The following is a 27242-nucleotide window of genomic DNA, read 5'->3' as shown; positions in this document are numbered from 1 at the left end:
ATCACTCTGCACACTGACCACACTAATCACACTGTCCACTGACCACACTAATCACTCTGCACACTGACCACACTAATCACACTGCACACTGACCACACTAATCACTCTGTACACTGACCACACTGATAACTCTGCACACTGACCACACTAATCACTCTGCACACTGACCACACTAATCACTCTGCACACTGACCACACTAATCACACTGTCCACTGACCACACTAATCACTCTGCACACTGACCACACTAATCACACTGCACACTGACCACACTAATCACTCTGTACACTGACCACACTGATAACTCTGCACACTGACCACACTAATCACTCTGCACACTGACCACACTAATCACTCTGCACACTGACCACACGAATCACTCTGTACACTGACCACACTAATCACTCTGTACACTGACCACACTAATCACTCTGTACACTGACCACACTAATCACTCTGTACACTGACCACACGAATCACTCTGTACACTGACCACACTAATCACTCTGTACACTGACCACACTAATCACACTGCACACTGACCACACTAATCACTCTGCACACTAACCACACTAATCACTCTGCACACTGACCACACTAATCACTCTGGACATTGACCACACTAATCACTCTGCACACTGACAACACTCATCACTCTGCACACTGACCACTGACCACACTAATCACTCTGCACACTGACCACACTAATCACTCTGCACACTGACCACACTAATCACTCTGCACACTGACCACACTAATCATACTGTACACTGACCACACTAATCACACTGTACACTGACCACACTAATCACTCTGCACACTGACCACACTAATCACTCTGCACACTGATCACACTAATCACGCTGCACACTGACCACACTAATCACTCTGCACACTGACCACACTAAACACTCTGCACACTGACCACACTAATCACACTGCACACTGACCACACTAATCACACTGCACACTGTACACCGACCACACTAATCACTCTGCACACTGACCACACTAATCACAGTGCACACTGACCACACTAATCACACTGCACAATGACCACACTGATCACTCTGTACACTGATCACTCTGTACACTGACCACACTGACCACACTGATCACACTGTACACTGACCACACTAATCACTCTGCACACTGACCACACTAATCACTCTGCACACTGACCACACTAATCACTCTGTACACTGACCACACTAATCACACTGCACACTGACCACACTAATCACTCTGCACACTGACCACACTAATCACTCTGCACACTGACAACACTCATCACTCTGCACACTGACAACACTCATCACTCTGCACACTGACCACACTGCACACTGACCACACTAATCACACTGTACACTGACCACACTAATCACACTGTACACTGACCACACTAAACACTCTGCACACTGACCACACTAATCACTCTGTACACTGACCACACTAATCACACTGCACACTGACCACACTAATCACTCTGCACACTGACCACACTAATCACACTGCACACTGACCACGCTAATCACTCTGCACATTGACCACACTAATCACTCTGCACACTGACCACGCTAATCACTCTGCACACTGACCACACTAATCACACTGCACACTGACCACACTAATCACACTGCACACTGACCACACTAATCACTCTGTACACTGACCACACTAATCACTCTTCACACTGACCACACTAATCACTCTGCACACTGACTACGCTAATCAATCTGCACACTGACCACACTAATCACTCTGCACACTGACCACACTAATCACTCTGCACACTAATCACTCTGCACACTGACCACGCTAATCACTCTCTACACTGAACACGCTAATCACACTGTACACTGACCACGCTAATCACTCTGCACACTGACCACACTAATCACTCTGTACACTGACCACACTAATCACACTGCACACTGACCACACTAATCACTCTGTACACTGACCACACTAATCACACTGCACACTGACCACATGAATCACTCTGTACACTGACCACCCTAATCACACTGCACACTGACCACACTAATCACTCTGTACACTGACCACACTAATCACACTGCACACTGACCACATTAATCACTCTGTACACTGACCACACTAATTACTCTGTACACTGACCACACTAATCACTCTGTACACTGACCACACTAATCACACTGCACACTGACCACACTAATCACTCTGCACTCTGACCACACTAATCACTCTGTACACTGACCACACTGCACACTGACCACACTAATCACTCTGCACACTGACCACACTAATCATACTGTACACTGACCACACTAATCACACTGTACACTGACCACACTAATCACTCTGCACACTGACCACACTAATCACTCTGCACACTGATCACACTAATCACGCTGCACACTGACCACACTAATCACTCTGCACACTGACCACACTAAACACTCTGTACACTGACCACACTAATTACTCTGTACACTGACCACACTAATCACACTGCACACTGACCACACGAATCACTCTGTACACTGACCACACTAATCACTCTGCACACTGACCACACTAATCACACTGCACACTGACCACACTAATCACACTGCACATTGACCACACTAATCACACTGTACACCGACCACACTAATCACTCTGCACACTGACCACACTAATCACTCTGCACACTGACCACACTAATCACACTGCACTCTGATCACACTGATCACACTGCACAATGACCACACTGATCACTCTGTACACTGACCACACTGATCACTCTGGACACTGACCACACTGATCACACTGTACACTGACCACACTAATCACTCTGCACACTGACCACACTAATCACTCTGCACACTGACCACACTAATCACACTGTCCACTGACCACACTAATCACTCTGCACACTGACCACACTAATCACACTGCACACTGACCACACTAATCACTCTGTACACTGACCACACTGATAACACTAATCACTCTGCACACTGACCACTCTAATCACACTGCACACTGACCACACTAATCACTCTGCACACTGACCACACTAATCACACTGTCCACTGACCACACTAATCACTCTGCACACTGACCACACTAATCACACTGCACACTGACCACACTAATCACTCTGTACACTGACCACTCTGATCACTCTGCACACTGACCACACTAATCACTCTGCACACTGACCACACGAATCACTCTGTACACTGACCACACTAATCACTCTGTACACTGACCACACTAATCACTCTGTACACTGACCACACGAATCACTCTGTACACTGACCACACTAATCACTCTGTACACTGACCACACTAATCACTCTGTACACTGACCACACGAATCACTCTGTACACTGACCACACGAATCACTCTGTACACTGACCACACTAATCACTCTGTACACTGACCACACTAATCACTCTGCACACTGACCACACTAATCACACTGTACACTGACCACATTAATCACACTGTACACCAATCACACTAATCACTCTGTGCACTGACCACACAAATCACTCTGTACACTGACCACACTAATCACTCTGCACACTGACCACACTAATCACTCTGCACACTGACCACACTAATCACTCTGTGCACTGACCACACGAATCACTCTGTACACTGACCACACTAATCACTCTGTACACTGACCACACTAATCACACTGCACACTGACCACACTAATCACTCTGCACACTGACCACACTAATCACTCTGTACACTGACCACACTAATCACACTGCACACTGACCACACTAATCACTCTGCACACTGACCACACTAATCACTCTGCACACTGACCACACTAATCACTCTGTACACTGACCACACTAATCACTCTGTACACTAATCACACTGCACACTGACCACACTAATCACTCTGCACACTGACCACACTAATCACTCTGTACACTAATCACTCTGCACACTGACCACACTAATCACTCTGTACACTAATCACTCTGTACACTGACCACACTAATCACTCTGTCCACTGACCACACTAATCACACTGTACACTGACCACACTAATGACACTGCACACTGACCACACTAATCACTCTGCACACTGACCACACTAATCACACTGCACACTGACCACACTAATCACTCTGCACACTAATCACTCTGTACACAGACCACACTAATCACACTGCACACTGACCACACTAATCACACTGCACACTGACCACACGAATCACACTGTACACTGACCACACTACACACTGACCACACTGTACACCGACCACACTAATCACTCTGTACACTGACCACACTAATCACTCTGCACACTGACCACACTAATCACTCTGCACACTGACCACACTAATCACTCTGCACACTGATCACACTAATCACGCTGCACACTGACCACACTAATCACTCTGCACACTGACCACACTAAACACTCTGTACATTGACCACACTAATTACTCTGTACACTGACCACACTAATCACACTGCACACTGACCACACGAATCACTCTGTACACTGACCACACTAATCACTCTGTACACTGTCTACACTAATCACTCTGCACACTGAGCACACTAATCACACTGCACACTGACCACACTAATCACACTGCACACTGTACACCGACCACACTAATCACTCTGCACACTGACCACACTAATCACACTGCACACTGACCACACTAATCACACTGCACAATGACCACACTGATCACTCTGTACACTGATCACTCTGTACACTGACCACACTGATCACTCTGGACACTGACCACACTGATCACACTGTACACTGACCACACTAATCACTCTGCACACTGACCACACTAATCACTCTGCACACTGACCACACTAATCACTCTGTACACTGACCACACTAATCACACTGCACACTGACCACACTAATCACTCTGCACACTGACCACACTAATCACTCTGCACACTGACAACACTCATCACTCTGCACACTGCACACTGACCACACTAATCACACTGTACACTGACCACACTAATCACACTGTACACTGACCACACTAAACACTCTGCACACTGACCACACTAATCACTCTGTACACTGACCACACTAATCACACTGCACACTGACCACACTAATCACTCTGCACACTGACCACACTAATCACACTGCACACTGACCACGCTAATCACTCTGCACATTGACCACACTAATCACTCTGCACACTGACCACGCTAATCACTCTGCACACTGACCACACTAATCACACTGCACACTGACCACACTAATCACACTGCACACTGACCACACTAATCACTCTGTACACTGACCACACTAATCACTCTTCACACTGACCACACTAATCACTCTGCACACTGACCACGCTAATCAATCTGCACACTGACCACACTAATCACTCTGCACACTGACCACACTAATCACTCTGCACACTAATCACTCTGCACACTGACCACGCTAATCACTCTCTACACTGAACACGCTAATCACTCTGTACACTGACCACGCTAATCACTCTGCACACTGACCACACTAATCACTCTGTACACTGACCACACTAATCACACTGCACACTGACCACACTAATCACTCTGTACACTGACCACACTAATCACACTGCACACTGACCACACGAATCACTCTGTACACTGACCACCCTAATCACACTGCACACTGACCACACTAATCACTCTGTACACTGACCACACTAATCACACTGCACACTGACCACATTAATCACTCTGTACACTGACCACACTAATTACTCTGTACACTGACCACACTAATCACTCTGTACACTGACCACACTAATCACACTGCACACTGACCACACTAATCACTCTGCACTCTGACCACACTAATCACTCTGTACACTGACCACACTAATCACTCTGCACACTGACCACACTAATCATACTGTACACTGACCACACTAATCACACTGTACACTGACCACACTAATCACTCTGCACACTGACCACACTAATCACTCTGCACACTGATCACACTAATCACGCTGCACACTGACCACACTAATCACTCTGCACACTGACCACACTAAACACTCTGTACACTGACCACACTAATTACTCTGTACACTGACCACACTAATCACACTGCACACTGACCACACGAATCACTCTGTACACTGACCACACTAATCACTCTGCACACTGACCACACTAATCACACTGCACACTGACCACACTAATCACACTGCACACTGACCACACTAATCACACTGTGCACCGACCACACTAATCACTCTGCACACTGACCACACTAATCACTCTGCACACTGACCACACTAATCACACTGCAGACTGATCACACTGATCACACTGCACAATGACCACACTGATCACTCTGTACACTGACCACACTGATCACTCTGGACACTGACCACACTGATCACACTGTACACTGACCACACTAATCACTCTGCACACTGACCACACTAATCACTCTGCACACTGACCACACTAATCACACTGTCCACTGACCACACTAATCACTCTGCACACTGACCACACTAATCACACTGCACACTGACCACACTAATCACTCTGTACACTGACCACACTGATAACTCTGCACACTGACCACACTAATCACTCTGCACACTGACCACACTAATCACTCTGCACACTGACCACACTAATCACACTGTCCACTGACCACACTAATCACTCTGCACACTGACCACACTAATCACACTGCACACTGACCACACTAATCACTCTGTACACTGACCACACTGATAACTCTGCACACTGACCACACTAATCACTCTGCACACTGACCACACTAATCACTCTGCACACTGACCACACGAATCACTCTGTACACTGACCACACTAATCACTCTGTACACTGACCACACTAATCACTCTGTACACTGACCACACTAATCACTCTGTACACTGACCACACGAATCACTCTGTACACTGACCACACTAATCACTCTGTACACTGACCACACTAATCACTCTGTACACTGACCACACGAATCACTCTGTACACTGACCACACGAATCACTCTGTACACTGACCACACTAATCACTCTGTACACTGACCACACTAATCACTCTGCACACTGACCACACTAATCACACTGTACACTGACCACACTAATCACACTGTACACCAATCACACTAATCACTCTGTGCACTGACCACACAAATCACTCTGTACACTGACCACACTAATCACTCTGCACACTGACCACACTAATCACTCTGCACACTGACCACACTAATCACTCTGTGCACTGACCACACGAATCACTCTGTACACTGACCACACTAATCACTCTGTACACTGACCACACTAATCACTCTGTACACTGACCACACTAATCACACTGCACACTGACCACACTAATCACTCTGCACACTGACCACACTAATCACTCTGTACACTGACCACACTAATCACACTGCACACTGACCACACTAATCACTCTGCACACTGACCACACTAATCACTCTGCACACTGACCACACTAATCACTCTGTACACTGACCACACTAATCACTCTGTACATAGACCACACTAATCACACTGCACACTGACCACACTAATCACTCTGCACACTGACCACACTAATCACTCTGTACACTAATCACACTGCACACTGACCACACTAATCACTCTGTACACTGACCACACTAATCACTCTGTCCACACTAATCACAGTGCTCACCGGATACTATGACAACAGTACTCACTGGATACGCTGACCACAGAACTCACTGGATGCACTGGCCACAGTACTCACTGGATACTCTGACCACAGTACTCACTGGATACTCTGACCACAGTACTCACTGGATACACTGTGCACAGTACTCACTGGATACTCTGGCCACAGTGCTCACTGGATACACTAACCAAAGTACTCACTGGATAGACTGACCACAGTACTCACTGGATAGACTGACCACAGTACTCACTGGATAGACTGACCACAGTACTCACTGGACAGACTGACCACAGTACTCACTGGACAGACTGACCACAGTACTCACTGGATACTCTGGCCACAGTGCTCACTGGATACTCTGGCCACAGTGCTCACTGGATACTCTGACCACAGTGCTCATTGGATACACTGTGCACAGTGCTCACTGGATACACTGTGCACAGTACTCACTGGATACACTGTGCACAGTGCTCACTGGATACACTGTGCACAGTGCTCACTGGATACACTGTACACAGTGCTCACTGGATACTCTGGCCACAGTACTCACTGGATACACTGTGCACAGTACTCGCTGGATACACTGTGAACAGTACGCAATGGATACTCTGGCCACAGTGCTCACTGGATACTCTGGCCACAGTGCTCACTGGATACTCTGGCCACAGTGCTCACTGGATACTCTGGCCACAGTGCTCACTGGATACTCTGGCCACAGTGCTCACTGGATACTCTGGCCACAGTGCTCACTGGATACTCTGGCCACAGTGCTCACTGGATACTCTGGCCACAGTGCTCACTGGATACTCTGGCCACAGTGCTCACTGGATACTCTGACCACAGTGCTCACTGGATACACTGTGCACAGTACTCACTGGATACACTGTGCACAGTACTCACTGGATACACTGTGCACAGTACTCACTGGATACTCTGGCCACAGTACTCACTGGATACTCTGACCACAGTGCTCACTGGATACACTGACCAAAGTGCTCACTGGATACTCTGTCCACAGTGCTCACTGGATACACTGACCACAGTGCTCACTGGATACACTGACCACAGTGCTCACTGGATACACTGACCACAGTGCTCACTGGATACTCTGACCACAGTGCTCACTGGATACTCTGACCACAGTGCTCACTTGATACACTGACCACAGTGCTCACAGGGTACACTGACCACAGTACTCACAGGGTACACTGACCACAGTACTCACAGGGTACACTGACCACAGTGCTCACAGGGTACACTGACCACAGTGCTCACAGGGTACACTGACCACAGTGCTCACAGGGTACACTGACCACAGTGCTCACAGGGTACACTGACCACAGTGCTCACAGGGTACACTGACCACAGTGCTCACAGGGTACACTGACCACAGTGCTCACTGGATACTCTGACCACAGTGCTCACTGGATACACTGACCACAGTGCTCACTGGATACTCTGACCACAGTGCTCACTGGATACACTGACCACAGTGCTCACTGGATACTCTGACCACAGTGCTCACTGGATACTCTGACCACAGTGCTCACTGGATACTCTGACCACAGTGCTCACTGGATACTCTGACCACAGTGCTCACTGGATACTCTGACCACAGTGCTCACTGGATACTCTGACCACAGTGCTCACTGGATACACTGACCACAGTGCTCACTGGATACTCTGACCACAGTGCTCACTGGATACACTGACCACAGTGCTCACTGGATACACTGACCACAGTGCTCACTGGATACTCTGACCACAGTGCTCACTGGATACTCTGACCACAGTGCTCACTGGATACTCTGACCACAGTGCTCACTGGATACTCTGACCACAGTGCTCACTGGATACTCTGACCACAGTGCTCACTGGATACTCCGACGACAGTGCTCACAGTGTACACTGACCACAGTACTCACAGTGTACACTGACCACAGTACTCACAGTGTACACTGACCACACTAATCACTCTGCACACTGACCACACTAATCACTCTGCACACTGACCAGACTTATCAGTCTGCACACTGACCACACTAATCACTCTGCACACTGACCACACTAATCACTCTGCACACTGACCACACTAATCACTCTGCACACTGACCACACTAATCACTCTGCACACTGACCACACTGATCAGTCTGCACACTGACCACACTAATCACTCTGCACACTAATCACTCTGTACACCGACCACACGAATCACTCTGTACACCGACCACACGAATCACTCTGTACACCGACCACACGAATCACTCTGCACACCGACCACACGAATCACTCTGCACACTGACCACACTAATCACTCTGCACACTGACCACACTAATCACTCTGCACACTGACCACACTAATCACTCTGCACACTGACCACACTAATCACTCTGCACACTGACCACACTCATCACTCTGCACACTGACCACACCAATCACTCTGCACACTGACCACACCAATCACACTGCACACTGACCACACCAATCACTCTGCACACTGACCACACTAATCACTCTGCACACTGACCACACTAATCACTCTGTACACTGAGCACACTAATCACTCTGTACACTGAGCACACTAATCACTCTACACAATGACCACACTCATCACTCTACACAATGACCACACTCATCACTCTGCACACTGACCACACTCATCACTCTGCACACTGACCACACTCATCACTCTGCACACTGACCACACCAATCACTCTGCACACTGACCACACCAATCACTCTGCACACTGACCACACCAATCACACTGCACACTGACCACACTAATCACTCTGCACACTGACCACACTAATCACTCTGCACACTGACCACACTAATCACTCTGCACACTGACCACACTGATCAGTCTGCACACTGACCACACTAATCACTCTGCACACTAATCACTCTGTACACCGACCACACTAATCACTCTGCACACTGACCACACTAATCACTCTGCACACTGACCACACTAATCACTCTGCACACTGACCACACTCATCACTCTGCACACTGACCACACTCATCACTCTGCAAACTAACCACACTCATCACTCTGCACACTGACCACACTCATCACTCTGCACACTGACCACACCAATCACTCTGCACACTGACCACACCAATCACACTGCACACTGACCACACCAATCACTCTGCACACTGACCACACTAATCACTCTGCACACTGACCACACTAATCACTCTGCACACTGACCACACTAATCACTCTGTACACTGACCACACTAATCACTCTGTACACTGACCACACTAATCACACTGACCACACTAATCACAGTGCTCACCGGATACTATGACAACAGTACTCACTGGATACGCTGACCACAGAACTCACTGGATGCACTGGCCACAGTACTCACTGGATACTCTGACCACAGTACTCACTGGATACTCTGACCACAGTACTCACTGGATACACTGTGCACAGTACTCACTGGATACACTGTGCACAGTACTCACTGGATACTCTGGCCACAGTGCTCACTGGATACACTAACCAAAGTACTCACTGGATAGACTGACCACAGTACTCACTGGATAGACTGACCACAGTACTCACTGTATAGACTGACCACAGTACTCACTGTATAGACTGACCACAGTACTCACTGGATAGACTGACCACAGTACTCACTGGATAGACTGACCACAGTACTCACTGGATAGACTGACCACAGTACTCACTGGATACTCTGACCACAGTACTCACTGGATACACTGTGCACAGTACTCACTGGATACACTGTGCACAGTGCTCACTGGATACTCTGGCCACAGTACTCACTGGATACACTGTGCACAGTACTCACTGGATACACTGTGCACAGTGCTCACTGGATACTCTGGCCACAGTGCTCACTGGATACTCTGGCCACAGTGCTCACTGGATACTCTGGCCACAGTGCTCACTGGATACTCTGGCCACAGTGCTCACTGGATACTCTGGCCACAGTGCTCACTGGATACTCTGGCCACAGTGCTCACTGGATACTCTGGCCACAGTGCTCACTGGATACTCTGACCACAGTGCTCACTGGATACACTGTGCACAGTACTCACTGGATACACTGTGCACAGTACTCACTGGATACACTGTGCACAGTACTCACTGGATACTCTGGCCACAGTACTCACTGGATACTCTGGCCACAGTACTCACTGGATACTCTGACCACAGTGCTCACTGGATACACTGACCAAAGTGCTCACTGGATACTCTGTCCACAGTGCTCACTGGATACACTGACCACAGTGCTCACTGGATACACTGACCACAGTGCTCACTGGATACTCTGACCACAGTGCTCACTGGATACACTGACCACAGTACTCACAGGGTACACTGACCACAGTACTCACAGGGTACACTGACCACAGTGCTCACAGGGTACACTGACCACAGTGCTCACAGGGTACACTGACCACAGTGCTCACAGGGTACACTGACCACAGTGCTCACAGGGTACACTGACCACAGTACTCACAGGGTACACTGACCACAGTACTCACAGGGTACACTGACCACAGTACTCACAGGGTACACTGACCACAGTGCTCACTGGATACTCTGACCACAGTGCTCACTGGATACTCTGACCACAGTGCTCACTGGATACACTGACCACAGTGCTCACTGGATACTCTGACCACAGTGCTCACTGGATACACTGACCACAGTGCTCACTGGATACTCTGACCACAGTGCTCACTGGATACTCTGACCACAGTGCTCACTGGATACTCTGACCACAGTGCTCACTGGATACTCTGACCACAGTGCTCACTGGATACTCTGTCCACAGTGCTCACTGGATACTCTGACCACAGTGCTCACTGGATACTCTGACCACAGTGCTGACAGTGTACACTGACCACAGTACTCACTGGATACACTGACCAAAGTACTCCCTGGATACTCTGACCACAGTGCTCACTGGATACTCTGACCACAGTGCTCACTGGATACTCTGTACTCTGACCACGGTGCTCACTGGATACTCTGACCACAGTGCTCACTGGATACTCTGACCACAGTGCTCACTGGATACTCTGACCACAGTACTCACTGGATACACTGACCACAGTACTCACTGGATACACTGACCACAGTACTCTAAGCAGAGATTGAGTTTTCTAAATACAAATGACATAAAGGGATATGAGGATATCGCGGGGAAAAGGCATTGAAGTGGGAGATCGGCCATGGTCACATTAGCGTGCAAAAGTAAAGCACATGGGATTGGGGGTAAGGTATTGACATGGATAGAGAACTGGTTGGCAGACAGGAAACAAGGAGTAGGAATAAACGGGTCTTTTTCAGAGCGGCAGGTAGTGACTAGTGGGGTACCGCAGGGATCAGTGCGAGGACCCCAGCTATTCACAATATATATTAATGATACAGATGAGGGAATTAAATGTAATATATCCAAGTTTGCAGACGACACATAGCTGGGTGGGAGTGTGAGCTGTGAGGAGGATGCAGAGAAGCTCCAGGGTGATTTGGACAGGTTGAGCAAATGGACAAATGCATGGCAGATGCAGTATAATGTGGATAAATGTGAGGTTATCCACTTTGGTGGCAAAAACAAAAAGGCAGATTATTATCTGAATGGCAAACATTGGGAAAGGGGGAGATGCAGCGAAACCTGGGTGTCCTTGTGCAACAGTCACTGAAGAGGATTCGAGTACAGGAGCAAGGATGTCTTGCTGCAATTATACAACATCTGGAGTATTGTGTGCAGTTTTGGTCTCCTTATTTGAGGAAGGATGTTCTTGCTATGGAGGGAGTGCAGTGAATGTTCACCAGACTGATTCCTGGGATGACAGGACTGATGTATGAAGAGAGATTGGGTCAATTAGGCTTGTATTCGCTAGAGTTTAGAAGATTGAGAGGGGATCTCATAGAAACCTACAAAATTCTAACAGGACTGGACAGACTAGATGCAGGAAGGATGTTCCCGATGGCAGGGGAGTCCAGGACCAGGGGTCACAGTCTAAGGATAAGGGGTAAACCATTTAGGACTGAGATGAGGAGAGATTTCTTCACCCAGAGTGGTGAACCTGTGGAATTCTCTACCACAGAAAGCAGTTGAGGCCAAATCATTAAATATATTCAAGAAGGAGTTAGATATAGTTCTTAGGGCTAATGGGATCAAGGGATACGGGGAGAAAGTGGGAACAGGTTACTGAGTTTGGAAGATCAGCCATGATAGTATTGAATGGCGGGGCAGGCTCGATGGGCCAAATGGCCTACTCCTGTTCCTATGTTCCTACTCAGTGTGTGCACTGACCACATTACTCACTGGATACAGTGACCTGTCTGAGCATTGCTTTACACTACAGTATTCTGTAAGTTTGTTGAATGCAGCGATTGGACATGTTGAAGTTTGAATCTACCACCAGGACATTTCTCAACTTCATCATTCGGCATTCCTGCACTTTACATGGAATCTCTCTGCTGTCGTTTTTAAAAAATATACCGCCTCATCCGTTATTGTCCTCCCGGTTCGTGTTCCTGAGCTGCAGCCTCATCATCAACTGCTCCTGCTAGTTTGCTAATGATCATTGTGCCAATATAACCACTTTCAGCAGCTTCTGAATTAGTTTGTAACTAGAAATAGAAATGGCCCCAAAACCAATCCCTGGGTTGTCCCTCTAATCACTCCCTGACATTATAATCAGAATATTAGAGCAGTGGAAGCTTGACTACACTGCACACTCACACAGTCAGGTGTCCCACAACAGATATCACAACAAACATGTAGTGGACAGTAGCATTGTGGTAATGTTACTGGACTAATCCTTCGGAGACATGAGTTCAAATCCCACCAAGGCAACTGGGTGAATTTAAATTTAATTACTAAAGTGTTATTCTCAGTAATGGTGACTTATGAAACTATCTGATTGTAAAAATATCTGGTTCACTAATGTCCTTTAGGGACGGAAATCTGCTGTTCTTACCTGATCTAGACCACATGTGACTCCAGACCCATAGCAATGTGATTGTTTCGAATAAAAGTAAAACTAGGTCAAAATCCTGGAACTCCCTTCCTAACAGCACTGTGGGTGTACCTACCCCACATGGACTGCAGCGGTTCAAGGAGGCAGCTCACCACCACCTTCTCAAGGGCAATTAGGGATGGGCAATAAACGCTGGCCTGGCCAGTGACGCCCACATTCCAAGAACAAATAAAAAAAGTGTTCTATTTCTAAAATGAAAGACAGCAGGTACTGACCAGTAACCAATAACTCTGGGCCAGTGGGCAGTAGCTGTGAAAAGATCCAGCATTTCACAGAGCAGAGACACAGACACATACATATTATAGGGCACAGGTTTTGCAGCCTTGTCCTGTGCATTGTTGAGGTTTCTGTACCGCATCTTGGTGGAGAAGAGGAAGGGAAGTTTTCCAGCACTTTATTTATGATACTAATAACTTTCTTGTTGAACTGGGAGGTTGGAGAGTTCCCATTGCTTGGTGTGAGGCTACAGAACCCGGTTACAGGCAATAGTCACATGCCTTACCCTTGACTTTCTTTTTCTTCGGTGGTCCTGCTGCCTTGATGCTGAGAGTCGCTGCTTGCAGCCCCAACTGCTCCATCAGCACCTGAGATTGCAACATAATAAAATATTACTCTCTGTCATGTTCGGCCCCCACCTGCCAAGAATTAGGCATATTAATTTCGCCACATGGACATTAAATTTCAAACTGTCGCTGAAGCGAAGAAATTACTTGTTAAACAGATCAGCCATGGCTGGTAAAGACATTTGCATATGAACAGACAGTGCTTGGAAGGTCAAAGGACCGTTCCCTGACACATTCAATCCACAATGGACCTTGATCACAAGGTATTGTGTGTAAGAGGAGAATTCCAGGGACTGCTAAGGCGATACAATCCAGGACTGGTTAGACCAGCTGGTCACATGACTAACGGGCTGTTCCAGGGTCTTTTGAACTAGCCACAGAGAGTTTGAATGCAGAAAGACTGTTTGCTCCTGGACTGAGAAGATCTCTCCTGTCTGCTCTCATCTCTTTGTCACAGGACTCCAAATCCACTGAAGGCATATGAACCCCAAGAGAGAAAAGTCTCCTACAGCAAAGAAGGTTCAAGAAGAATACTGGGCCCCAATGAAAAGCAAGACCTACCTACAATCAAGAACTCTACGGTGAGCTTGAAGATCCGGAACAAAAACCCTCTTCAGAGATTGCCTCAAACTGTTTCACTTTATTTCTTCTGCTCTGTTCTGTCTCTATCTGCATGTGTGTATGGCATATGCATGCTAGCCTGGGCGCGTCATGTATCCGTAGGCATTAAAACAGGGTTAGAAGCAGACCTAGACAGGGTATTGTTAGCAAAGATACAATTGGAACAGAGGAAACTTGAAATTAGAGGAGGGAGAAAGAGAGTGCCTTGCAGAAGGAATGTGAAGAAAATGAAAGACAGGAGAAAGGAGAGACAGAGAGAAAGAATATTCCAGAAAGATTGCAAAGAATGAGAGCAGAAGCGGCTTGAGTTAACTAGGGGCGACAGAGTAACCCCAGTGAAAGCATAGCCAATATGGAGGAGCACAATTCAGGGCTGGGTACAGAATTGTTAAAACTAGCTCAACCAATTCCAAAATTCAATGAGGAAGATGTAGAAACATTTTTGTGTCCTTTGAGAAACTAGCAAGACAGCTAAAATAGCCAGCTGAGACCTGGCCTCTTTTTACATTTAAGGTTAAAGGAAGTTCGGGAGGAATCCCGGATGGAACCCCCTACTGTCCGGTCAGCCAACCCCGAAAAATGTGAAAAGTTAGACCCCCACATCCTCCTATGTAAATGCAGACACTAAAAGCACCCCACCAGAGTTGCTAACAACATTTATAGGAACCTGCAGAGACAAAGAAAGACCTCTAGGGGGCAGAGAAAACGTGAGGGTGATGCCTCGCCTAATCAAAGTGCCACAGGGGAGTGCAGTGGAGTCTGCACAAATACCTGTAGGCAGGAGTGTCCCAGAGGACAAAGGGGAGATTAGCAAAGAATCCTTCCCCACAGTCAGAACCAAAGAGAACCACCAATCCCGCAAAGTCAAAAGCCTTTGCAAGACCCAGCAAAGCACTGAAAGTGTGTTCAGGAAAGACCCGCCCACTACTGAATCTCCTGAGAAAAAAAAATTCCAACTTAGGGCTAATTAAACCTAATCATCTCAAAGACCCTAGGCAGCCATAGAAATGGGCAAACTGAAGAAAAACTTCCCCCCAAAAAATGTTTACTGGATGCCAAAAAGGCGGGGGGTGGCAGTTTTAATAAGTTTTCGGATTTATGAATGAATGTGAATGAATGAGAGAGAGAGAGACGCATGTTTTTCCCTTACACCTTATATTTTCTCTCTTTTAATGAAATGCTCGCTTTCAAAATTGCAGGTCATTCCACTGGGTGTGGAGGTGTCATGCTCGGCCCCCACCTGCTAAGAATTAATTTTATGAACATTGATTTCAAATTGTTGCTGAAGCAAGGAAATGACGTGTTGAACAGATCAGCCGTGGCTGGTAAAGACATTTACATATGAACAGACAGTGCTTGGAAGGACAAAGGACCGTTCCCGGACACATTCAATCCACAATGGACCTTGATCACAAGGTATTGTGTATAAGAGGAGCATTCCAGAGACTGCTAAGGCGATACAATCCAGGACTGGTTAGACCAGCTGGTCACATGACTAACTGGCTGTTCCAGGGTCTTTTGAACTAGCCACAGGGAGTTTGAACGCAGAAAGACTGTTTGCTCCTGGACTGAGAAAATCTCTCCTGTCTGCTCCCATCTCTTTCTCACGGAACTCCAATTCCACTGAAGACACATGAATCCCAAGAAAGAAAAGTCTACTAAAGAGAACAAGGTTTAAGGAGAATACTGGGCCCCAACGAAAAGCAAGATCTACTTACAATAAAGGACTCTACAGTGAGCTTGAAGAACCGTAACAAAAACCCTCTTCAGAGATTGCCTCAAACTTTTCCACTTTATTTCTTCTGCTCTGTTCTGTCACTATCTGCATGTGTGTATCGCAAATGCATGCTAGCGTGGGCACATAGAGTATCCGTAAGCATTAATCGAATTAGAGTTTAAGTTTAATTAATTTCAATCTTTCTTCATTAAAACCAAGAAGACATTTGTGTGCTGGTTTCTTTGTCTTATAATTGGAAAGTGGTGAACAAGGATTCACCAAGGGGGAGCTCAAAACACAATGTATTTAAAATTAAACCCAGTTACAAAAAGAGCAGGTGAAGGTTGAGAGGGACCCCCAGACACCTTTCTCACTTGGTCGTAACACTCTATCTATATTAAAACATAGAATACAGAGAGTGCAGGGGGAAACTGAAAAGGGATATGAGAAGGGCAAAGAGAGAGTGTGACAAAAGATTAGTGGATAACATAAAAGGAATCCAAAGATCTTTTATAAACATATCAAAAGTAAAAGGATATTTAAAGGAATGGTGAGGCCAATTAGGGCAAAAAAGGAAATCTTGTGGAGGCAGAGGGCATGGCTGAGGTACTGAATGAGTAGGTTGCATCTGTCTTCACTGAAGAGGATGAGGTCAATGTCACAGTAGAGGACAGGAAAGTAGAAATATTAGATAGGATCAAAATAGAAAGGAGGTACTAAATAGGTTGTCATCACTCAAAGTTAATAAATTACTTAGATCTTGGAATGTAGAGCAGAATCTCAAAAATTGTTGATGATACCAAACTTGGAGGTGAGACAAACAGTGAGGATGATATGAACCACCTGCAACAGGACATAGATAGGCTAACAGAATGGGCAGAGAGGTGGCAGACAGAATTTAATACTGACAAGTGCGAGGTGATGCATTTTGGCAGAAGGAATTGCTACGAGCAGGTGAGCAATGTCTAGGGGTCTTTTGCTGTCTTCACCTGGTCTTTTTGTAACAGGGTTTAATTTTAAACACACTGTGTTTTGAGCTCCCCCTTTGTGTGAATCCTTGTTCACAACTTTCCAATTATAAGGCAAAAAAATGAGCACAAACAGGCTTTCTTTAGTTTAAAGCAGAAAGAGGAAATTTATTAAACCTTAAACTTAAACTCTAATACCGTTCATGCCTACGGATATATGATGTGCCCACGTTAGCATGCACACACGATATACACACGCAAAATAGAGACAGAAAAGATAAGTAGAACAGTTTGAGCCACTCTCTTATTGCTGTTTCTCATGCTTGCTGTAGTCCTTGATTGAAGATATGGGCTGGCGTTTCATTGGGGCCCAATATTAGCCTTAAACCTTGTTCATGTAGGAAATATGTCTCTTTTGTAGTTTCACGTGTTTTCACGAAATTAGCTTTACTGTGCATGGAGATTAATGTGTAAAGTGCGATAAATAAGGTTGGTGAGCTACAGGCGCAGATAGCCACGTGGAGATATGATGTCATGGCGATAATGGAGATCTGGCACAAAAAAGGGCAGGACTGGACACAAAATATTCCTGGATACAAGGTGTTCAAGAAAGATAGGGAAATAAAGAAAGGAGGAGGGGATTATGGAGAGAGAGGATGTCCTTGAGGGGTTAAGGTCTGAATCTATTTGGTTAGAGCTAAGAAACAATAGAGGTACCGTTACACTACTGGGTGTATTATAGGCCACCAACTGATGGGAAAGATATAGAGGAACAAATTTGCAAGGCAATTACAGAGAGATGCAAGAATTATAGAGTAGTTATAATGGGGGACTTTAATTACCCCAATATAGACTGGGATAGTAATAGTGTAAAGGGCGGGGAGGGAAGAGTTTCTGAAGTGTGTCCAGGAGAATTTTCTACGGCAGTATATTTCCAGTCCAACGAGGAAGGACGCATTGCTGGACCTGGTTCTGGGGAATGAGGTGGGGCAAGTGGATCAAGTGCAAGTAGGGGAACATTTAGGAGACAGTGATCATAGCATCATGAGGTTTAGGTTAGCGATGGAAAAGGACAAGGAGCATAATTGGGGGAAAGGCAACTTAAATGGAGTGAGAATGGATCTGGCCCAAGTGAATTAACCTCAGAGATTGGAAGGCAAAACTAACAATGGGTGACTTTTAAAGAGACGATAGTTCAGGTACAGTCAAAGTATATTCTCACGAGGGGGAAAGGTAGGAGAAACAGATCCGGAGCTCCCTGGGTAATGAAAGAGACAGAGAGTAAGATGAAGCAGAAAAAGGATGCACGTGACAGATGACAGGTGGATATTATAAAGTCATAGAGTTATACAGCACAGAAACAGGCCCTTCTGCCCATCATGTCCATGCCAGCCATCAAGCACCTAACTATTTTAAGCCCTTTTTCCAGCACTTGGCCCTTAGCCTTGTATTGCGTTTCAAGTGCTCAACTAAATACCTCTTAAATGTTGTGAGGGTTCCTGCCTCTACCACTTCAGGTAGTGTGTTCCAGATTACAACCATCCTCTGGGGAAAAATTTTTCCCCTCAAATCCCCTCTAAACCTCCTGCCCATTACCTTAAATCTGTGTCCCCTGTTATTGACCCCTCCGCTAAGGGAAAAAGTTTCTTCCTATCTAACCTATCTATATCCTCATAATTTTGTCTACCTCAATCATATCTCTTCTCAGCCTTCTCTGCTCTAAGGAAAACAACCCTAGCCTTTTCAGGCTGAATATAGTAGGTTCAGAGGGGAAGTGAAAAAACAAATGAGAAGCAAAGACAGTGTAGAAGAGACTGGCAGCAAATATAAAACAGAATCCAAAATTCTTCTAATAGGCAGCTAAAAAGGGTGCTAAAATGTGTGGGGATGATTAAGGATCAAAAGGGGGATTTACACATGGAGGCAGGGGGAATAGCTGGGATATTAAATGAATACTTTGCATCTGTCTTTACCAAGGAAGAAAATGCAACCCAGGCGACAGTGAAAGAGGTGGTGGTTGAAATACTGGATGGGCCAAAAATTGATAAAGAAGTATTAGAGAGGCTGTCTGTAAAGTGGATAAAACACCAGGGCCAGATGAGATGTATCCAAGGAGACTGAGGGAAGTGAGGGTGGAAATCTCAGAGGCACTGGCCATAATTTTTCAGTCTTCCTTAGACTCGGGGTTGGTGCCAAAGAACAGCATGGATTATTTGAATGCAGGGAGCTCTGGTATTGTTATTAGGGAGAGAGTTGTAGGATTGTGAGTCAGTGACAGTGATGGAATGATGTGGGAGACACAGCTGCTGATCAACTCATTTAGTTCTGGGGAATAGCCAGGATCAGCTAGCAGAAGCTGCACGGGCCGAATGGCCTCATGTACGGGGAGATTCTACTCCAACCCGGGACTTCTCAACACTCACAATCCTGACCCAGCCCCTACCTGCCGCGCCCCGCGGACCCCGATCCGCATCAGCGAGGCCGCCATCTTCCCGAGTGCCGGAGGCCGGACCTCACTGCAAGCGGAACAACAGATCCGGCAAACCGCCACCCGGACACACATTCCGGGGACACTGAAGGACACAGTGTTGCGCCGGACGTGACGCATTAGCGTGTGTCGCACAGGAAGTGAGGTACTGAGGATGGCGCTGGGCCGTTGCGGATCTCTGGTGTTTCTGAGCAACGGCTCCCGGATCCTGGGCCTCAGCCTCGGGGAGAGCGGGTCAGTGCGGCCGTGATTCACTACCCCCCCCCCGACACCCCTTCCCCCCCTCCCCCCTCCCCCCCTCCCCCCTCCCCCCCCTCCCCCCCTCCCCCCTTCCCCCCCCTCCCCCCCCTCCCCCCTTCCCCCCCCTCCCCCCGACACCCCTTCCCCCCCTCCCCCCTCCCCCCCCTCCCCCCCTCCCCCCTCCCCCCCTCCCCCCTTCCCCCCCTCCCCCCGACACCCCTTCCCCCCCTCCCCCCGACACCCCCCCCCCGACACCCCCCCCTTCCCCCCCTCCCCCCGACACCCCTTCCCCCCCTCCCCCCGACACCCCTTCCCCCCCTCCCCCTCCCCCCTCCCCCTTCCCCCCCTCCCCCCGACACCCCTTCCCCCCCTCCCCCCGACACCCCTTCCCCCCCCTCCCCCCGACACCCCTTCCCCCCCTCCCCCCCTCCCCCCTCCCCCCCTGCCCCCTTCCCCCCCTCCCCCCGACACCCCTTCCCCCCCTCCCCCCGACACCCCCCCCCCCCGACACCCCCCCCTCCCCCCGACACCCCTTCCCCCCCTCCCCCCTCCCCCCCTTCCCCCCCTCCCCCCGACACCCCTTCCCCCCTCCCCCCGACACCCCTTCCCCCCCCTCCCCCCGACACCCCTTCCCCCCCTCCCCCCTCCCCCCCCTCCCCCTCCCCCCTCCCCCCTTCCCCCCCTCCCCCCGACACCCCTTCCCCCCCTCCCCCCGACACCCCTTCCCCCCCTCCCCCGACACCCCTTCCCCCCCTCCCCCCGACACCCCTTCCCCCCCCTCCCCCCGACACCCCCCCCCCTCCCCCCGACACCCCTCCCCCCGACACCACCTTCCCCCCACCCCCTCCCCCCCTTCCCCCCCTCCCCCCGACACCCCTTCCCCCCCTCCCCCGACGCCCTTCCCCCCCCCCCCGACGCCCTTCCCCCCCGACGCCCTTCCCCCCCCGACGCCCTTCCCCCCCCCCGACGCCCTTCCCCCCCCCCGACGCCCTTCCCCCCCCCGACGCCCCTTCCCCCCCCCGACGCCCCTTCCCCCCTCCCCCGACACCCCTTCCCCCCGACACCCCTTCCCCCGACACCCCTTCCCCCCTCCCCCGACGCCCCTTCCCCCCCTCCCCCCGACACCCCTTCCCCCCCTCCCCCGACGCCCCTTCCCCCCTCCCCCCGACACCCCCTCCCCCTTCCCCCCGACACCCCTTCCCCCCCTCCCCCGACACCCCCCTCCCCCCGACGCCCCTTCCCCCCCCCGACGCCCCTTCCCCCCCCCGACGCCCCTTCCCCCCTCCCCCCGACACCCCTTCCCCCCCTCCCCCCGACACCCCTTCCCCCCCTCCCCCCGACACCCCTTCCCCCCCCTCCCCCCGACACCCCTTCCCCCCCTCCCCCCGACATCCCTTCCCCCCCCTCCCCCCCTTCCCCCCCTCCCCCCCTTCCCCCCCTCCCCCCCGACATCCCTTCCCCCCCTCCCCCCCTTCCCCCCCTCCCCCCGACACCCCTTCCCCCCCTCCCCCCCTTCCCCCCCTCCCCCCCTTCCCCCCCTCCCCCCGACACCCCTTCCCCCCCTCCCCCCGACACCCCTTCCCCCCCTCCCCCCGACATCCCTTCCCCCCCTCCCCCCCTTCCCCCCCTCCCCCCGACACCCCTTCCCCCCCTCCCCCCGACATCCCTTCCCCCCCTCCCCCCCTTCCCCCCCTCCCCCCGACACCCCTTCCCCCTTCCCCCCCTCCCCCCGACACCCCTTCCCCCCTCCCCCCGACACCCCTTCCCCCCCTCCCCCGACATCCCTTCCCCCCTTCCCCCCCCCCTCCCCCCCCCTTCCCCCCCGACACCCCTTCCCCCCCGACACCCCTTCCCCCCCACCCCTCCCCCCCCCCCCGACACCCCTTCCCCCCCTCCCCCCGACACCCCTTCCCCCCCTCCCCCCGACACCCTTCCCCCCCTCCCCCGACACCCCTTCCCCCCCTCCCCCCGACACCCCTTCCCCCCCTCCCCCCGACACCCCTTCCCCCCCCCCGACACCCCTTCCCCCCCCCGACACCCCTTCCCCCCCCCGACACCCCTTCCCCCCCCCCGACACCCCTTCCCCCCCCCGACGCCCTTCCCCCCCCCCGACGCCCTTCCCCCCCCCGACGCCCTTCCCCCCCCCCGACGCCCTTCCCCCCCCCCGACGCCCTTCCCCCCCCCCGACGCCCCTTCCCCCCCCCGACGCCCCTTCCCCCCCCCCGACGCCCCTTCCCCCCTCCCCCCGACACCCTTCCCCCCGACACCCCTTCCCCCCCTCCCCCGACACCCCTTCCCCCCGACACCCTTCCCCCCCCGACGCCCCTTCCCCCCTCCCCCCGACGCCCCTCCCCCCGACACCCCTTCCCCCCTCCCCCGACACCCCTTCCCCCCTCCCCCCGACACCCCTTCCCCCCGACACCCCTTCCCCCCGACACCCCTTCCCCCCGACACCCCTTCCCCCGACACCCCTTCCCCCGACACCCCCTTCCCCCCTCCCCCCGACACCCCTTCCCCCCCTCCCCCCGACACCCCTTCCCCCCCCTCCCCCGACACCCCTTCCCCCCCCTCCCCCCGACACCCCTTCCCCCCCCCGACACCCCTTCCCCCCCTCCCCCCTTCCCCCCCTCCCCCCCTTCCCCCCTTCCCCCCCTCCCCCCGACATCCCTTCCCCCCCTCCCCCCCTTCCCCCCCTCCCCCCGACACCCCTTCCCCCCCTCCCCCGACACCCCTTCCCCCCTCCCCCCGACACCCCTTCCCCCCCTCCCCCGACACCCCTTCCCCCCCTCCCCCGACACCCCTTCCCCCCCCTCCCCCCGACACCCCTTCCCCCCCCTCCCCCCGACACCCCTTCCCCCCCCTCCCCCCGACACCCCTTCCCCCCCCTCCCCCCGACACCCCTTCCCCCCCCTCCCCCGACACCCCTTCCCCCCCCTCCCCCCGACACCCCCTCCCCCCCCCCCTCCCCCCCTCCCCCCCCCCTCCCCCCCTCCCCCCCCTCTCCCCCCCTCCCCCCCCTCCCCCCCCTCCCCCCCTCCCCCCCCTCCCCCCCCTCCCCCCCCTCCCCCCCCCTCCCCCCCCCTCCCCCCCCTCCCCCCCCTCCCCCCCTCCCCCGACACCCCTTCCCCCCCCTCCCCCCGACACCCCTTCCCCCCCCTCCCCCCGACACCCCTTCCCCCCCCTCCCCCGACACCCCTTCCCCCCCCTCCCCCCCCTCCCCCCGACACCCCTTCCCCCCCCTCCCCCCGACACCCCTTCCCCCCCCTCCCCCGACACCCCTTCCCCCCCCTCCCCCCGACACCCCTTCCCCCCCCTCCCCCCGACACCCCTTCCCCCCCCTCCCCCCGACACCCCTTCCCCCCCCTCCCCCCGGACACCCCTTCCCCCCCCTCCCCCGGACAGCCCCTCCCCCCCCCCCCCGGACAGCCCCTCCCCCCCCCGGACAGCCCCTCCCCCCCTGGACAGCCCCTCCCCCTCCCCCCCCCCGGACTGCCCCTCCCCCCCCCCCGGACTGCCCCTCCCCCCCCCCCGGACTGCCCCTCCCCCCCCCCGGACTGCCCCTCCCCCCCCCCCCCGGACAGCCCCTCCCCCCCCCCCCCGGACAGCCCCTCCCCCCCCCCCCCCGGACAGCCCCTCCCCCCCCCCCCGGACAGCCCCTCCCCCCCCCCCCCCTGGACAGCCCCTCCCCCCCCCCCTGGACAGCCCCTCCCCCCCCCCCTGACAGCCCCTCCCCCCCCCCCTGGACAGCCCCTCCCCCCCCCCTGGACAGCCCCTCCCCCCTCATCATCATGGTTGTTCCTTCTGAAGATTCATTAAGCAGAGTTTGGTGTTTTATTTTTCAGGGCGTTGAGCAAACCCTTTGTTTATGATTGCATCTCTCAAACAGACAGGTAAATGTGTGGGTACTCACTGATCCACTTACTGTCTCCTTAAGCTCAGGTTGAACTTGAGATGATGTTTCAGGACCTCATTCTACACAAGAACAGGAGGAAGTCAGATTTCACCATCCCATATTCCGCCCCGAGTGAAAAGGCCAGTCTTTCAGTTGTTGTTTAGTGTTTGTATCAGATGGCAGCTGCTCTCTGCTTTCCCCATCTCTAATATCAGTTCATCCACTAGAGTTATGGGATCCCGTTGTCTGAAAGGATATATAAGTGTTTGATATTGAACCCTTGCTGGGGATAGTGTATTGTAGGGGACTGCGGAGCAGGAGAGCTGGAATGATTTTCATTAGTTCTCAGTCTCCATGGGGGTTAGCTGACCCAACCAGTGCCCAGTGAGGGCACAGAGAGCAGACACTTGCAGCAGTGGGATACCTGCCTTCTGAAGTTTAAACGTTTGCGTTAGAAGTGCAGTTACTGTTGTGATGTAGGAAATGCTGCAGCCAGATAGTCCGGTTGTGGGGTGGAGTGTGAGGGTCAGGGTGGGTGGGGGTACATGTGAAGCTGGGAGTTGCATGGCTTGTGCCCACTCAAATTATTTCTAGTGGTCCCTGTCTGTTACACCGTAAGTTGATAGCCTTTATGTTTCAGTAAGGAAGGCCGTCTGACAACGGGGAAAGCAATGGGGTCGTGGCCTTCACCTTTTCCACCTCTGGGACCTACGTTGCTGTGACTTTGGAGAATAAGCAGCTACTGCTGTTCAAACCAAACCCTGGGAGTGTCTCAGTGTGCGGTGAGTAAATCACGTGCATGCTCGCTCCCCGCCTTCCTCCCTCCCTCTCCCTCCCCCGCCTCCCCCTCCCTCCTGCCCTCTCCCTCCCCCTCCCTCCCTCCCCCGCCACCCCCTCCCTCCCTCCCTCCCCCGCCCCCCCCTCCCTCCCCCGCCCCCCCCTCCCTCCCTCCCTCCCCCGCCACCCCCTCCCTCCCTCCCTCCCTCCCTCCCCCGCCACCCCCTCCCTCCCTCCCTCCCTCCCCCGCCACCCCCTCCCTCCCTCCCTCCCTCCCCCGCCACCCCCTCCCTCCCTCCCTCCCTCCCCCGCCACCCCCTCCCTCCCTCCCTCCCTCCCCCGCCACCCCCTCCCTCCCTCCCTCCCTCCCCCGCCACCCCTCCCTCCCTCCCTCCCTCCCCGCCACCCCCTCCCTCCCTCCCTCCCTCCCCCGCCACCCCCTCCCTCCCTCCCTCCCTCCCCCGCCACCCCCTCCCTCCCTCCCTCCCTCCCCGCCACCCCCTCCCTCCCTCCCTCCCTCCCCCGCCACCCCCTCCCTCCCTCCCTCCCTCCCCGCCACCCCCTCCCTCCCTCCCTCCCTCCCCGCCACCCCCTCCTCCCTCCCTCCCCCTCCCTCCCCCGCCACCCCCTCCCTCCCTCCCTCCCTCCCCCGCCACCCCCTCCCTCCCTCCCTCCCCGCCACCCCCCTCCTCCCTCCCTCCCCCGCCACCCCCTCCCTCCCTCCCTCCCCCGCCACCCCCTCCCTCCCTCCCTCCCTCCGCCACCCTCCTCCCTCCCTCCCCTCCCTCCCTCCCTCCCCCGCCACCCCCTCCCTCCTCCCTCCCCCCTCCCTCCCCGCACCCCTCCCTCCCTCCCTCCCCGCCACCCCCTCCCTCCCTCCCTCCCCCGCCACCCCCTCCTCCTCCCTCCCCCGCCACCCCTCCCTCCCTCCCTCCCCCGCCACCCCCTCCCTCCCTCCCTCCCCGCCACCCCCTCCCTCCCTCCCTCCCCCGCCACCACCCCTCCCTCCCCCGCCACCCCCTCCCTCCCTCCCTCCCCGCCACCCCCTCCCTCCCCCGCCACCCCCTCCCTCCCCCCGCCACCCCCTCCCTCCCCCGCCACCCCCTCCCTCCCTCCCTCCCCCGCCACCCCCTCCCTCCCTCCCTCCCCCGCCACCCCCTCCTCCCTCCCTCCCCCGCCACCCCCTCCCTCCCTCCCTCCCCCGCCACCCCCTCCCTCCCTCCCTCCCCCGCCTCCCCACACCCA

The 27242-nt window shown here is 53.0% G+C and overlaps 2 protein-coding genes across 2 annotated transcripts in view; one reads left to right on the top strand and one right to left on the bottom strand.

Moving 5' to 3' along the window:
* Positions 1 to 21211, bottom strand: part of ndufv3 (NADH:ubiquinone oxidoreductase subunit V3) — a 102290-nt gene extending 81079 nt beyond the window's left edge. Inside the window, exons 1-2 of the mRNA XM_068041310.1 lie at positions 21044 to 21211; positions 15234 to 15315 (exon numbers count right to left, since the gene is read on the bottom strand). Of these exons, the coding sequence (XP_067897411.1) occupies positions 15234 to 15315; positions 21044 to 21208 (247 nt within the window). The 5' untranslated portion in view covers positions 21209 to 21211. The remainder of the gene's footprint in view (positions 1 to 15233; positions 15316 to 21043) is intronic.
* The window catches only part of wdr4 (WD repeat domain 4), a 52822-nt gene continuing 46783 nt past the window's right edge, over positions 21204 to 27242 (top strand). The window contains 4 exon segments of the mRNA XM_068040035.1: positions 21204 to 21322; positions 25180 to 25230; positions 25869 to 25969; positions 25972 to 26002. Of these exon segments, the coding sequence (XP_067896136.1) occupies positions 21243 to 21322; positions 25180 to 25230; positions 25869 to 25969; positions 25972 to 26002 (263 nt within the window). The 5' untranslated portion in view covers positions 21204 to 21242.

This window comes from Heterodontus francisci, chromosome 10 (genome assembly GCF_036365525.1).
Source record: "Heterodontus francisci isolate sHetFra1 chromosome 10, sHetFra1.hap1, whole genome shotgun sequence".
Taxonomy (NCBI): Eukaryota; Metazoa; Chordata; class Chondrichthyes; order Heterodontiformes; family Heterodontidae; genus Heterodontus; species Heterodontus francisci.
The sequence above is the reverse complement of the archived record's forward strand: the minus strand, read 5'-3'. Positions and strand labels throughout refer to the sequence as shown.